Here is a 13,820-nt window from a genome sequence, read left to right on the forward strand (position 1 = left end):
CAGTATCCTTGACTTCTAAGTACTTTCAAAAGAGACCTATCTAATTCTGGAGCCGTATTAAAATACGTCTGCTTCCTTCTGTCTGCAATTAAACTTAAAAAGAAGGGGCCTCTGCCACCTTGACCAATGCTGTGTTAAGCCAAAAGCTTCAAAAAATATAAGCTGATGGTATTCTACCTGATGTTAGACACAACTCTGAACAAATCACGACAATCACAATTGACATGAAACAAATCACTGCTGTTTGGCTAAAAATCTTCCATCTATAAACATGTCATCTTGACAGGGACTTTGACAAACAGGCTTAATTTAAGCTTGACTGCATTATAATATAATGTTTTCAGGGACTTTCAAAAAGGTTTGAAAAGCCCAAGGTTCCTAGAGAGTCATTTTAGAGTCAATTTAAATGGAAGGTTTGTGTTAAATTATTGAGTAGGCCCACAACAACAAAATCAAATCACTGAAACCCTCTCTCCTACAAATTGATTATATACAATAAATGTAATAACAGTAATGTTGAAATATTAAGTTTACGTGTACCCTCTATGTATTTATCAGGTTTTTTTTTGTTGAATTGTAAAGTTTTGTAAAAAAAAGGGTGCACTTTATGTACTTATTTTGTTTTGTGTCAGAACTAGTAAACTATTTTAAAGGCGTCTGAATAATCCTATGAAAAAATGGGCCAAGTAAGCAGCCAGACACAAAAATAAACCGTTTATTCATTTATTCTGTCATGGTTTGGCTGGCTGCCTCTCCTGTCTGTTTCCCTCTCTGTGTTTTTTTTGTTTTGTTTTGCCTTTCCTCGGCTAGGTAATGGGTGTGTCGCTCCTGGCTCTCTCTCCCTCCTACACCTGTGGCTGCCTACACAGCTGAAGCAGATCCAGTGCTCACCGCTGCAGTAACATATTAATTACCATTATGTTAACTAATAGTTAATTAACGTATCTGCAAAATAGTCATACTGAACGCATCAGTGAAATGATCAGTGATAATGCATTTATGTTGTTTACCTAAAATATCCAGTGTGAAGTTTCTGTCTCCCCCTTGAGGAGTTCTAGGTAATGACAACAAAACTGTTTGTGTGTCTACATGACACAAGCCAATGGACATGTGTTAATATAAAAAAAGTCACCTACTAAAGCTATAAAGCAAGTCTAGCATGATTTATTTTGAAGCAGAAGCACTATGTGGCTGCTAGGGAAAGTAATTAAGTCAATAGTGACTTAAAGCATGAGAAATTAAGTGTTTAATTTCTTTACACTTAAAGGAGAATTACGGCAGTTAGAGGGTATAGGGACCACAAATTGACGCTGTACCTCAATCATGTATGAATTTTTCCTCAAAATGTTTGAACTCAAAACTTAGGGCCTTTGAATCAAAACATAAATATCACCAAAGCTGTAATATCTGGCCCGTATCGTATGCAATCTTGGAAATCAACTGTGTGTGTGTGTGTGTGTTTGTGTGTGTGTGTTTGTCTGTTAATTACAGACATAATGTACTTAAGCCCTTGGGCAAACATGATGTAAGAGTGAGCCCGGAGCAATGTGTGTGTTTATTAAACAGAGGTAGGTATACATCAGATGTGAAGGGGAACAGATTGACGTGTATTGTGTGTCATTTGGCATACCGATGAAAGAGCCAAAGCCTAGTTACCTGAGCAGGCGTGATGTGTGTGTGAGTGACGTATCCGTGAACGTGTTGGATCTGAGACAGTTCCCGCTCTGCCACCTGAACCAGCTCTGCACCCCGCAGGTCACCGTGGCGACAGAAAGATCCGTCCCTCCCCAGTGATCGTTCCCTTTCTCTCTCCATGGTCCCGGCCCCCCCTCCCTCTCTCCTCCAGGTCCCCCCATCCCTCCAGTTGCACCTGTCCCTCCAGGTCCCCCCTTCCCTTCCCTCCCTCCCCTCCCTTCCCTCCCTCCCCAGGGTCCCTCCGTCCCTCCTGAGAGTCTCTCCGTCCCTCCCCAGAGTCCCTCCATCGCTCCCCAAGGTCCCTCCGTCCCTCAGTTCTCTGGCTACACCCATCTGATGCTGATGGCAGGTGTGTTGGTGGAGTTTTGGAGCACCTGGTGACGCCCCTTCCTCTTCTTGATATCGATACTTCTATAGTGAGAAAAGAGGAGTAGGAGAGGACACCAGATGGAACAGGAAAGGAAGGTAGATCAAGACAGAGTTGCAGAGGAAATGTCAAAGATAAAGAGGATGGAGATGGTTGGGAAGATGATGTAATGGAAGGGTCGGTAAGCGGGAGGGGAAAAAAGACAGAAGAGAGTATTAGTTCAGAACAAGAAAAGATGAAGTCAGGCTAGAAAAGAAGAAAGAAGTAGTGCAACATTTAACCAGCATTAAAGAGCATAGCAGAGGGCATGCATGTGTAATGAGATATTTTTATAGCACAGTTTTTGTGTGTTAGCACATGTGTAATTGTTTCCTGAGCTTCCGGTACTGTACATATCTAAATGCACACACACAGACAAACACAAACACACGCACACACACAACTTGAAACAGCCGTTTAAGGAAAAATGAGATGCAAAACTGAATGAGGACAGTGAGCGAGAGACTGCCTCTGGGATTTACTGTTTCTCTTTCTCCTCCTCATCTTTCTATAGATGTAGCTTCATCATGCCTCTTTCCCTTCCACATCTCGGGGTAAAGTAAGTCTTACTGTTTCCTCTCCCTCGTCTCATTCCCCATTCCCCCTTCCCACAAACTCCCCCTTGCTCCTCTTCATCTTTTAAAAAATAATACATTCAAATTTCTTTCTGCTTTACTGGAAAGAAAAAATGTGGAGAGAGTCAGTGAAGCCCGCGGAGGAAGGGGGGGGGGGGGGGGGGGGGGGGGTCCTAAGCTATTTTTGATAATGTGACATTGTCGTTACATGGTGTGCAACTTAGCCAGCTGAGCAGCTGAGAGGATGTCCCTTCTGTAAACTGAATGCTCACTCACTCTTCTGATGAGGTACTCAATCATTTAATCCGTGTTAATATTTCCATTTAACTGTAGACCAATCAGAAGAGAAGCAGATGAGTTCCAGGAGGTTTTTAAAGCTTCGAGAAAGACATACAGCTAATATAATACAGTCACAAAACAACCCATATAAGCAGAATCTAGTTATACATTTCAGGTTTTGGACTCACAAATGGACTTTAACCCAAGGTTAAAGGGACACTTAACTCCAAATGCAAGTTACAATGTGCAATGTCTGAAGAGCCCATTTAAAAGATTAGCAGCACTCACATAGTTAGACTATTTGTACGACGGATGAAGATGTATATGGGGAGATACACCAGGAGAAAGGCTATTTCCATCATGTACTCTACGTGTATACGGGCCTGGAGATGTCAAAACAAGTGCTGTAGTCATTATGAGAAACACAATGCTATTTCAAACCGAAAGAAAAAAAGATACATTTAACACATCATAAAAACTGAATTTATAAATTGTTTGCATTTGCAAGTAAGTAAACAGTTGCATTCTATTTCCAACTATTTTTCAGTTCCTTTTAGTTATTCCGTAGTATGTCAATGAGCCTAAACACACAGCAACAATCCCCATACCTGGTATATTTTACAGTAATACGTTTATGTATAATGTAATCTTCCTGTTGCATCCCCTCTCATGTAATAGTTTCCTGTTGATTTAATACTGCATTCAAAAAACAAGATTGCAATGTCAGGTTTAGAGGGAACTGTTCATTACAGAAGCAGTATTTAAATGATCACTTTTATCATTTGTTGTTCTGTCACATATTGATCAGGTGAATCAATGCAAGATGCACATGAAAGAGAGGAAAGAGGCTGAAGAGAATACTTAATCCTGTTTGACAACTCAGAAATGTACAAATAGCTCAATGTAGGGAAATATGTCTTTATTCACTGGTTGTGCATTCATACAACAATGTGGGGATTTCCAGAACAGGAGTGAGGTTAAGATGCAGGTGTTATATAGTCTGGATCAATAGAAGCCAATTTCCAGGATAAAGAATCTCTCACCTTCAGCTCTTCACCTCAGGTCTGTGTTGCCCTTCTCAAAAATCCCTTAATTATATGGGAAACACCAACAAACTTTGAGTAAGCAAGCCACACGCGAAAAATGGCAACTTTTGAAGAAAATTCAGATTTTACAACAAGGCGGTCTTGCGTGGTCTTTTCGGGGAAAGATTGTACAGATTTACAAAGCATATTTTTACCACATTTACTATCTAACTGGAATGTTTTGGGACCAATAGGCGGGAAAAGGCTGTGGACGAAGTACACACGGCGATACAATCATAGGTGCGGGCAAGGAGGGCGCTGCACCCCCACTTCTCACGCCTATGACATCAGTGACTTTGGGTTTGCTGTAAGTGCTGTCTCTTGTCATGTAAAGCCAATCAGATTTGTCTTGACGTGATTGCAATTCAGCATTCGCATAGCATGCACGGCACAAATGAGTTTCTACTACATCTATCAGCGCTACTCAGCAATGTCTCAAAAGAGAATTTTGGATTTTTTTCAGTCGCCCAACCCCAAACACCTGAGGACCAGCGAGACAGAGGTAGAGCGGTATTCAGAATACAGACCTTTTTGCATCCTTTTTATCTTTACATGTCAATTGGCATGCGAACTGCCTCTCTGTGTTTAATTAGTGGACTTCAAACCAAAACAATTTGTCCACATGAGTGTAGGTTTGTTTTCACAAGAGATTTGAACTTTTCAGCTTTAGGGCCAAATTATCTCTTTACACATTGCTCTTGGGCCTCACTATACAGAAAGCTGAGTTTGTTAAGAACATTCAGTTTGTGAAACACATGGGGATCAGTTATACGCAAATACCCTTAAAAGGTGATTTTAAGATGTAACAGTCGAGGAAATGCCCTCAGACCTCAGGGGGTTAAGAGAAGAGATATTCCCCTCCCCCACAGTGAGCCAGACGGCCTCACAGTCGGTCCCAATAATATGACATTTTGCCTTTTGGTGTGCTATCCACAAGGAAGCCAACAGAAAGCCAGAGATCACTTCCCTGAGTGTGTACTTGTATTAATCAAAAAATGTACTAACAATCACACTGTGGGCACTCGCAACCAATTTGATTCCTACAAGGTCACTTGTTTAGTTTAGGGTTAGGAGGTTAAGGGTGCAGATGAGGGTTGGAATCAGGCATGTAGTGGTTAGTGGGTAAGGTTAGGGTAAGCTTCAGGGAATGACTGAACCACAAAATCAAGTGTTTCTGTGGGATTTATCATACAGCTCCCTGTGTATCTCTAAATCAGTAACTACACAGCCCACAGTCTTAATTAAACTTCTTTCCCAGGAGAGAAATTTAGGCTTTTTGTTCTCAGGCACAGACATTGGCATTACTGGCATTTCTCCTGTCAGGAGTTATTTAGTGACAAATCTGTAGTATCCTTGATTCTACACCAATCGATTCAAGATGCGTGATCAACCCATGATGCTTCAACATCCAACAAGCTTATCAGAGCAAGTCCAATGAAATATTAAATAAGTAAACACTGCTCTGACAAAAAGAACTGACCTGAACCCGTCTCATGACCTTCAGCACATATCATTTCCTCTCCTCTCTACCTGTCGGCCTGATTTTTTCACTCACTTTCGTCTTGCTAATTAGTCAGAAATGCCTCAAAATAATCTTGAAAAAGCAGCAGATGAACGCCCAGGCACTAAGACCCTGAAGAGACCCTGGCTCACTCTGCTGTCACAACACTGCTGCTACTGCCCTCTGCACTCACACACTCACACACATACACACACAGTCACAGTCAGTCATAATTCTATATTTGGCGTTTAATTTTCCCATGGCACAAGAACACCTCTAAATGAATTACTGCATGAATGGACAGAGACACCAGATATGTCTCTTTCTATATTACAGTGGGTGCATGTGTGTGTCTCTGCCTGCTTGACTAGCAAGCGCAGAGCATTCCTAATCAGGACTGTGCCTGCAGATAGCCCGCTGAACACACCAACACACACATGCACAATAAAACATAGAAACACACACACACACACACACACACACACACACACACACACACACAAGTGGACACTGTTGCTGTCATGTGTTAGTGTGTCAGCCAGTCTTGCGTAGACAGAGAAACGTGACTAGATTGGGAGCAGATTCAGCATCCTAGTACATGTCTATTATTTGTCCGTTTGTATATGTGTGGGTGTTTGTGTGTCTGTGTGTGTGTGTCAGAGTAAAGCAAGGCGTTAGTCACGCTTGGTGAAATTTGAAAGAGCAGGGGATCCTCTGCCGTAAGGGACTTTTCTCTCTCTCTCTCTCTCTCACACTCGCACACACACACACGTCTTCATCTCTCTATATCTTTTTTTTCATTATATCTCCCACATCATGCTCTCCCTCATGGTTTATTGGCATGAAGTGCCAAAGTTCTCCATGCAAATAAAGCACAGGTGACGATCAGATTAATTTAGCAAAAATAACAACTTAACAGTTACAAATGCAAATTGCTTCATAATATAAAGTCAATAAAATAAAAAATAAAAACAGAGCGCATATTTGTCGAAGGCATATTTAAATCGTAGATTGTAACAATGGAATGATAATGTATGTGCATTATTGACACATTGTTCTTCCTGTGATTACATTTTTTGGAACTATGAAATACAATTCAGAAATTCTATCTCCAGTGCATGATTGGATTCATTTCCCCCCTTCTCACTATCCTCTCTGAACATGATGCTATTTGGTGATGAAGTATCAGTGAATGGTGGTGGGTTCCCAAGAAAACAAGGTCATAGTGAGAGTTATACATGCGTTGCTTGGACGTGGTATTTGCAGTTTTCAGAAAACTAAAACACTTAGACGTTAGAAAAACTACAACACCACAATGGATCTAGCTATAATGGAATTAAACCAACAGGCAAGCTGCACACACTTGTTTGGGCTTGTGGGAAATTTTACTTTTAAAAAGTTGCCAAGTGGTTCCATTTACAAACCCAAAGTTATCTGTGTGTTTAGTCGTAAACTGAGCTATCATCACAGCACGTCCAGTCTGAAAAACCACTTGATGGCCAAGCGCACGGCTGATGCAAATCCCCCCCCCCGTAAAGTATTTTTTTCAGCCTTTAATTGATGGAGAGTGTTACATTGTGTGAGAGATTATTCGCTCTAAGGGAGAATGTTAGTGTGAAATTGGACACTACAGCACCACAACATGCCAACTTTTGCCCAAAGCAAACCAATCCACTTTTCCATGTTGATAAGAGCATTGAAATGGGAAAAAATTGTGGGACAAGAAGAAATCAAGGGACATTTAGATTAGATAAAAATTGTGCAATTAATTGTGATTTAACTATGACATATATATATATAATCTGTATGTCTTTATTTTACTTAAAAAAATATATCTTTATACATACACATACACACGCTATTTTGTCACACAAACAAGATAAAAATAGGGTGAACTAGTTAGACACACAGGTGCAGGTGAAGTTAGATAGATCAAGTTACAAATTGCTTCGGCCCAAGCCGTTCCAGATGTACAGAATATAAAAACAGAATACGGTGCAATGCAACATGACCATCTGACAGAGGTGCTTTGACAGCATCTGCTGGAAGAACGCTGGATTGCCTTACCTAAAGTCCAAGTCACCGCCACGGGAAACAGAACCAGATGTGTTTTGACCCTTTGGACTTGGGTGAGCACTTGTAGACCACAGTGTGATTGGATGTGGATTTTGTAACACCCCCGTTTGAAGGCAGGTTTCAACCTCATACAGACTTATCGTTGTCCTTCGGGTCCCAGAAACGCTCCTGTATTCAATTGTGTTTTTCTGCTACCGTGGCCTCAGCCTCTGGGGTCCCGAGTCTCATCCTGCACTCGAACACGTATTCCGCTAGCCTCATCCCTGGGGTCCCTGGGACCAGTTGGAAGAGGCGGGATTGTGGTGGAACGTACGTATAAACGCACACAAATAAACAAAGGGGACCCCCGAAGCACAGTGCCAAGCTAATACAAAATGTAAATAAAAGAAACAAGTCCCCGTGACACGAAGGACAACACAAGGGTTACAAAAAACTCATCTACAGACCCAGAAACCCTAAGCAACTTCAAGTGCACTCTCTCGTTACCCTCTTCAGCTATACTTGTAAAGAAAAAAAACAGTGCTCCAACTGTGTGTGTCTCACGCTCGTGATGACTATCTCTCTCTCTCTCTCTCTCTCTCTCTCTCTCTCTCTCTCTAGCATAACAGTTGTCTCTCTGCCTCTATCTAACAGGCTGTCATGGTGAGGTGATCTAATGGGACAGTAGTGAAGTCCATACAGTTTTTATGGCCTAACTGCTGAACAACAGCATACCCATGCATGCTCATATACACAGATACACGCAGTCCATTACAGTAGAGTACATGACTTTATCACAGGATGGAACAACATCATCTCTGGTTTAAATATGGTATAATAGGTTAGCAGTCAAACAGTAGTAATAAAAATGTACATTTTCAAATTTTATATATGTATATCCTTCTTTTTTTTCGTGGATCTTTCGCTATAATTCTCAAGCTCATGTTCAGATTTCACTTTTATAAACAGTTTATAGACCCATTTATGATGCCAGTTTTGGGTTAGCTGTGTGTTTAAAAGCTATTCAAAGATGCAGCACAGTGTACAAACGGTCCCTCCACATCAAAGGCACTTCTCCTTAAGCGCTTGGGTGGAACTTTAATATTTCATGTGTTGATTTTCCACTCAACTGTTTCAGACTACTCTGCAAGATGATGATTGCCAATTTTAGCTTAAGCACATTCACTCAGCACGACCTGATGTTATGTGTCAGGCCACAGTGTAATTAGCGAGTAACTCGTAAGGCATACGGTGAAATTAATTTAACAATAGGTTAGTGATGGCAAAGATCTGTCAAGACGCTACAGTTTTCAAATTCGGTTTAAATTCTCGAATAGGGATTTACTAGGGAGGCACTTAATTTCTTTTGTAACAAGTTTATCCCATAAGAATTACTGTACGTACAACTGTGTAAATGCCCTATGCTAAATGTGGGAAGAAAAGCAGAGCACCAGGGCAAACACAGGAAGAACATACAAGCACCTGCGGGCCCCAAGCGGCTGCAGAGTTTAAGTCTACAATCTTCTTTGCAACAGTGCTACAGTATCCACTGCAACACTGAGCCACTATCAACTGCTCTACACAGTTAACTTGCATATTATAGTGGAAATGAATGCACATGGAGATATTAATGCTGGATCACTACCCTCAATCATTTTTTGGTCCCACAAACTGTCAAGGTAATACAAATTATATGAATTCCAATCTATTCTTTGATTTTTTTAGTTTCTCTCGTCAATAGAGGATATGGAAAGTCTTTCCCTAACTTTGAGAATGTTTTACAGAAACAATACAACAGCACAGTGGATAACAATCCCCACCGTCAAATGTAGCCATTAAATGGTGATTTAAGAATGTCTTTTCACGCAAAAAAGGCAAATGGCACTAACTGCCAGAATGTGACGATTTGCTGTTTTTCAGCTTTATAAAATGTATATTTGTAAATTCAATATCTTCAGCTTTTGGACTGTCGGTTGGACATTGGCCATTTAAGCATGTCACCTTGGGCTCTGAGAACCAACATGAAGGACAAAATGGATTCAATAATTGTATAAAGCTATAAATATTAAAACATAAAGTTACATTCTTCTTTTACTCACTACTAAAGTCTATATGTGGTATATTTAACAAAGATTAAAAGAACTTATGCAGGGGAATTCAAATGAATGAAGCATCGGATACCATAGTAACAACCACAGGGTTTGCGATGAAGTTGTTGGTGATAAACGGTCTGTAGAGTTTGTATGGCAAAACACAAAACTGCTTCTCTCTACCTCTCTAACAAACACACCCACCCTGTGAGGACCCCTCACTCTCTCTCTCTCTCCCTCCCACCAGCTCTCACCTGAGTTTACCTTTACCCAGAGTCTCTTGACGAGCTTAGTCATTACCTCTTTCCTTCTCTCTCTTAGCACATTTTGCCTTAGTCAGTGTCGCTTGCTCTTACTGTCCTGTACTTTACCCCTGCATGTCTCTCTTTCTCTCTATGCCTCTATCTCTCTCTCTCACACACACACACACACACACACACACACACAGCTCTCTACCTACCTTGCATCCAAACATCAGAGATATGGTGTTGTTGGTGCATGCTACTTTGCAGTGGCACAACATGTGGCTAACGTTAGCTAGCTGGTCCCACGCTGGGGGGGCATCCTAGTCCTCATACACACATTTCCTACATACACACACATACATACACACACATCCACAAACACTCACACACACACACACACACATGCACACATGCATAAGCATGTGTTTTCATCAACCACGCTCCATGCTGACCCACAATCCTCCACTGTGCCCCCCCCCTCCACCGCCTGGCTATAGTCCTCAGCTGTGGCAGGCCGGCGTCCTGTCCCTCTCACTCTTCACTGCTCTCATCTTCATCATCATCTTCTCCTGTGTAATCCTCATAGCTGGTCAGGATACAGGGAGTAACATGGTCACTGTCTGCCTGTGCGTCAGAGAGAGAGAGTGTGCGTGTGTGTGTGTGAGTCTGAATCTGTTAGCACATGTGATTGTGTTTTCAGTGTGTTGTTGTTGTTGCTGTTATTGTTGTTGTTGCTGTCAGCATGTGTGGGTCAGTCTGTCTGTTTGTGAAATGTGTGTGCATGTGTGTGTGCCGGTATAGATGTGGTCTCTCTTGTCCTCCTCTGCAGCAGCAGTCCCAGTCCTCTTTCTCCTCTCTCTCTCTCTCTCTATCTGTGTGAGAGTGTGTCTCTCTTGTTCCATCGCTTCCCTTCACCCTGTGTGTCTCTCTCTCTCCCTGCCTCGCTCACTTTCCCTCGCTTCGCTCCACTGCTTCTCTTGGCCCGCCTCTCAAAAGCAAGATCAATGAGAGACAGAAAGAAAGAGAAGGATAGACCTGCACACCGAGGAGGAGGGAGGATTGAAAATCTCTCGTGCTCTCTCTCTAGCTCTCTCTCTCTCTCTCTGAATGGTGAAGAGAGACGGGTAGAGAGACATACAGAGTGAATGAGGGAGGCAGAGACAATGTTGTTATATCATCCAAAGTCACAAGCCATGATCTCCCAAACAGACACCCATAAACACATCACAGGGGTGACTTGGTAAATTGACATTTGAACACAGACTTGTTATTTATTGGCAGCCGGATGACCACTTTGGCATTGAGCCATTTAAACCACAGGTGGCCAGGAAGCATGACCAGAGAATGGCCCAAAAAATCATCACTGATCCCATTAAACCAGCACTGGACGATTTTTTTAAAGAAAAATGCACAAATATCACAAAGTAGGGTGTCCTACCGAAACTAATTAAGTGACAGATTCAATCTGTTTGAGTTGTTTCAGGTTCCCCGTCAGACTGACATTAAATGTGTTGAGTATCAGATCCAGGGCACAAGCGGACGAAATGGGTTTCCTCAGGAGGGTGGTCGGCGTCTCCCTTAGAGATAGGGGAGAAGCACATTCATCCGTGGGGAGCTCGGCGTAGAGAGTGCTTCTCTAGGGGGGTGTTCCAGGCATGTCCAGCTGGGAGGAGGACTTGGGGAAGACCCAGGTGGGGGGATTGTATCTCTACCCTGGCCCAGGAACGCCTCAGCTTCCCGTAGTCACAGCTTAGTAATTTTTGGCTGTAATTTAGGACAACTACCAAAATCTAATTTTGCCAACTAAATCCCAAGTTTTCACAGCTTATCACACATCATGTTCTTAATATTCAATATTTGGCCAAACATTTACCATATTGCATAGTGTAAAACACATGGTGAGGCAATTTAACCTGAATTTGTCCTCATGCTGTCTTTGTCAACTTTACATACAGTACTAGGAGAGGAGAGGAGAGGAGAGGAGAGGAGCGGAGAGGAGAGGAGAGGAGAGAAAGGGCACTCTTCAACCGAAGGTCTTGATGGTGATGGCTGGGCCATCTGGACTATCACACACACAGAAACAGAGACCCAAACACACACAGAGCGGTCTATCTGTGGTCGTCTCAGTTTTCTCACCTCGACTAGAAAACAAACAACACAGCATGAGAGAGAAGAAGACAGAGAGAGGAAAATGTAGTGCAAGAACGCAGAGGGTGAAGCGAGGGAAACCAGCAAAAAGAGAGGGATTTCAAGGTCACCGATGGGGAATCGGCAGGGGAAAAGACTGTTAAAATGGTGGAAGACATGCTGTTACTATACAGAGACTTTCAGAGTACTTTCATAATTTTACTGAGGAAGAAATCAAGCCAGAACCCAAGACAATGCCCCAAGTTACATTTAAAGCTCGTTCACAGTAATGAGAAATTATTTTCCAACAGATACAAGATGCACAGATACCAGCCTGGAGGATCCAATTAAGTCTAGAAGCTGATGCAGGTAGACAAGTCGTACAAATAATGCAATGACATCAAAGGTTATTCGGAGCACAGCAGGAACTTATCTTCAAAAAACTTCTTATGCATAAACTTACACATGTAAAACTTTGTGTGTTTTCTGTATAATGAATGCATCAATGGGGAATGAATAATTAATGCATGAGCATGTTGCAAAGCTTCAAATCTCCCAAATACACAAAAATTATAGAATGTGTTCTTTATGGAGGGGACATGTTGAGATTGTTAGCAACATTTCTTGGGTATTTGGGTGTTCTTGGGTATTAAATACTCTTGGAATGTAATGTTTTTTATCTGATTGGTTATACATTTAAAATGACTGAGTTAACTGTATCCAGTAAAATCTCAAACAAGTAATCCATGAAGAATCCTGTCATGTGAAGTCAGGAGTAAATCCAAGAGCTCTACTAAATGGTTCAAGGGATGCCAGACAATAGAAAAACTGGATTATTTTTACAAAAATGTTCTCGATTTGCAAACTTTTTGGACAAGCTTTGTTTGAGGATTTTAAGGAAACTTGAATTGAATTGTGAATAAATCAGGGAGTTATTTATATCTTTTTAAAGAGTCAGCTAAAAGTCTTGGCTTTGCTAGCTGTCCTCCTGAGACCAGCTATATGTGTTTGGCAAGGAACAGATGGAGATGCGCGCGCGCACACACACACACACACACACACACACACACACACACACACACACACACACACACACACACACACACACACACACACACACACACACACACACACACACACACACACACACACACACACACACACACACACACACACACACACACACACACACACACACACACACACACACATATACAGTACATTCATACATTGAGGATAGCCACAGGCATTCTGGCTCATATTGCTTTTATAACATAATATGAGGTTAAAGATAGACGTGAATGTCACATTTTCAAAATCACAAATATAATTACAGAAAAACAGAAAGAATAAAGAAAGAAAGGAATGAATAAGATAGAAATTTGTGAGAGAGCAATCATTTACAAAGAGAGAGAGAGAGAGAGAGAGAGAGAGAGAGAAAGAGAGAGAGAGAGAGAGGATGCTACCTCATGAACCTAGCAGGCATGCACTACATGTTAACATTAGTAGGTCAGCCAGCACAGAAATAACTACGCTGTGTGTATTTGTGTGTGGTAACCTCATACACTCTGCAACTGGCCAATCATGGCAGATTCTTCATTCTACATATTAACCAAATATGGTCATGTGATCCGCTTTTCCCAGCTGTGTGTTTAGTTTCCACATGAGTGAATTTTACTGTATAAATACAGTATACAGTGGGTACGGAAAGTATTCAGACCCCTTTAAATTTTTCACTCTTTGTTTCATTGCAGCCTTTTTC

The 13,820-nt window shown here is 41.7% G+C and overlaps 1 protein-coding gene across 9 annotated transcripts in view; it reads right to left on the minus strand.

The window, feature by feature from the left end:
• LOC117950467 (discs large homolog 1-like protein) overlaps window positions 1-13,820 on the minus strand; it is a 103,314-nt gene that overhangs the window by 73,293 nt on the left and 16,201 nt on the right. For 5 of the 9 annotated variants that reach the window (XM_034881549.1, XM_034881546.1, XM_034881548.1 and 2 more), the window contains one exon: window positions 1,657-2,106. The exons of 2 other annotated variants lie outside the window; for them this stretch is intronic. In XM_034881549.1, coding sequence (XP_034737440.1) covers window positions 1,657-2,106 — 450 coding nt within the window. Of the gene's footprint in view, window positions 1-1,656; window positions 2,107-10,146; window positions 10,404-13,820 lie in introns of those variants that run through there. 2 more of the 9 variants (XM_034881553.1, XM_034881556.1) reach the window with 2 other exon arrangements.

The sequence above is a fragment of the Etheostoma cragini genome, chromosome 9, assembly GCF_013103735.1.
Source record: "Etheostoma cragini isolate CJK2018 chromosome 9, CSU_Ecrag_1.0, whole genome shotgun sequence".
Taxonomy (NCBI): Eukaryota; Metazoa; Chordata; class Actinopteri; order Perciformes; family Percidae; genus Etheostoma; species Etheostoma cragini.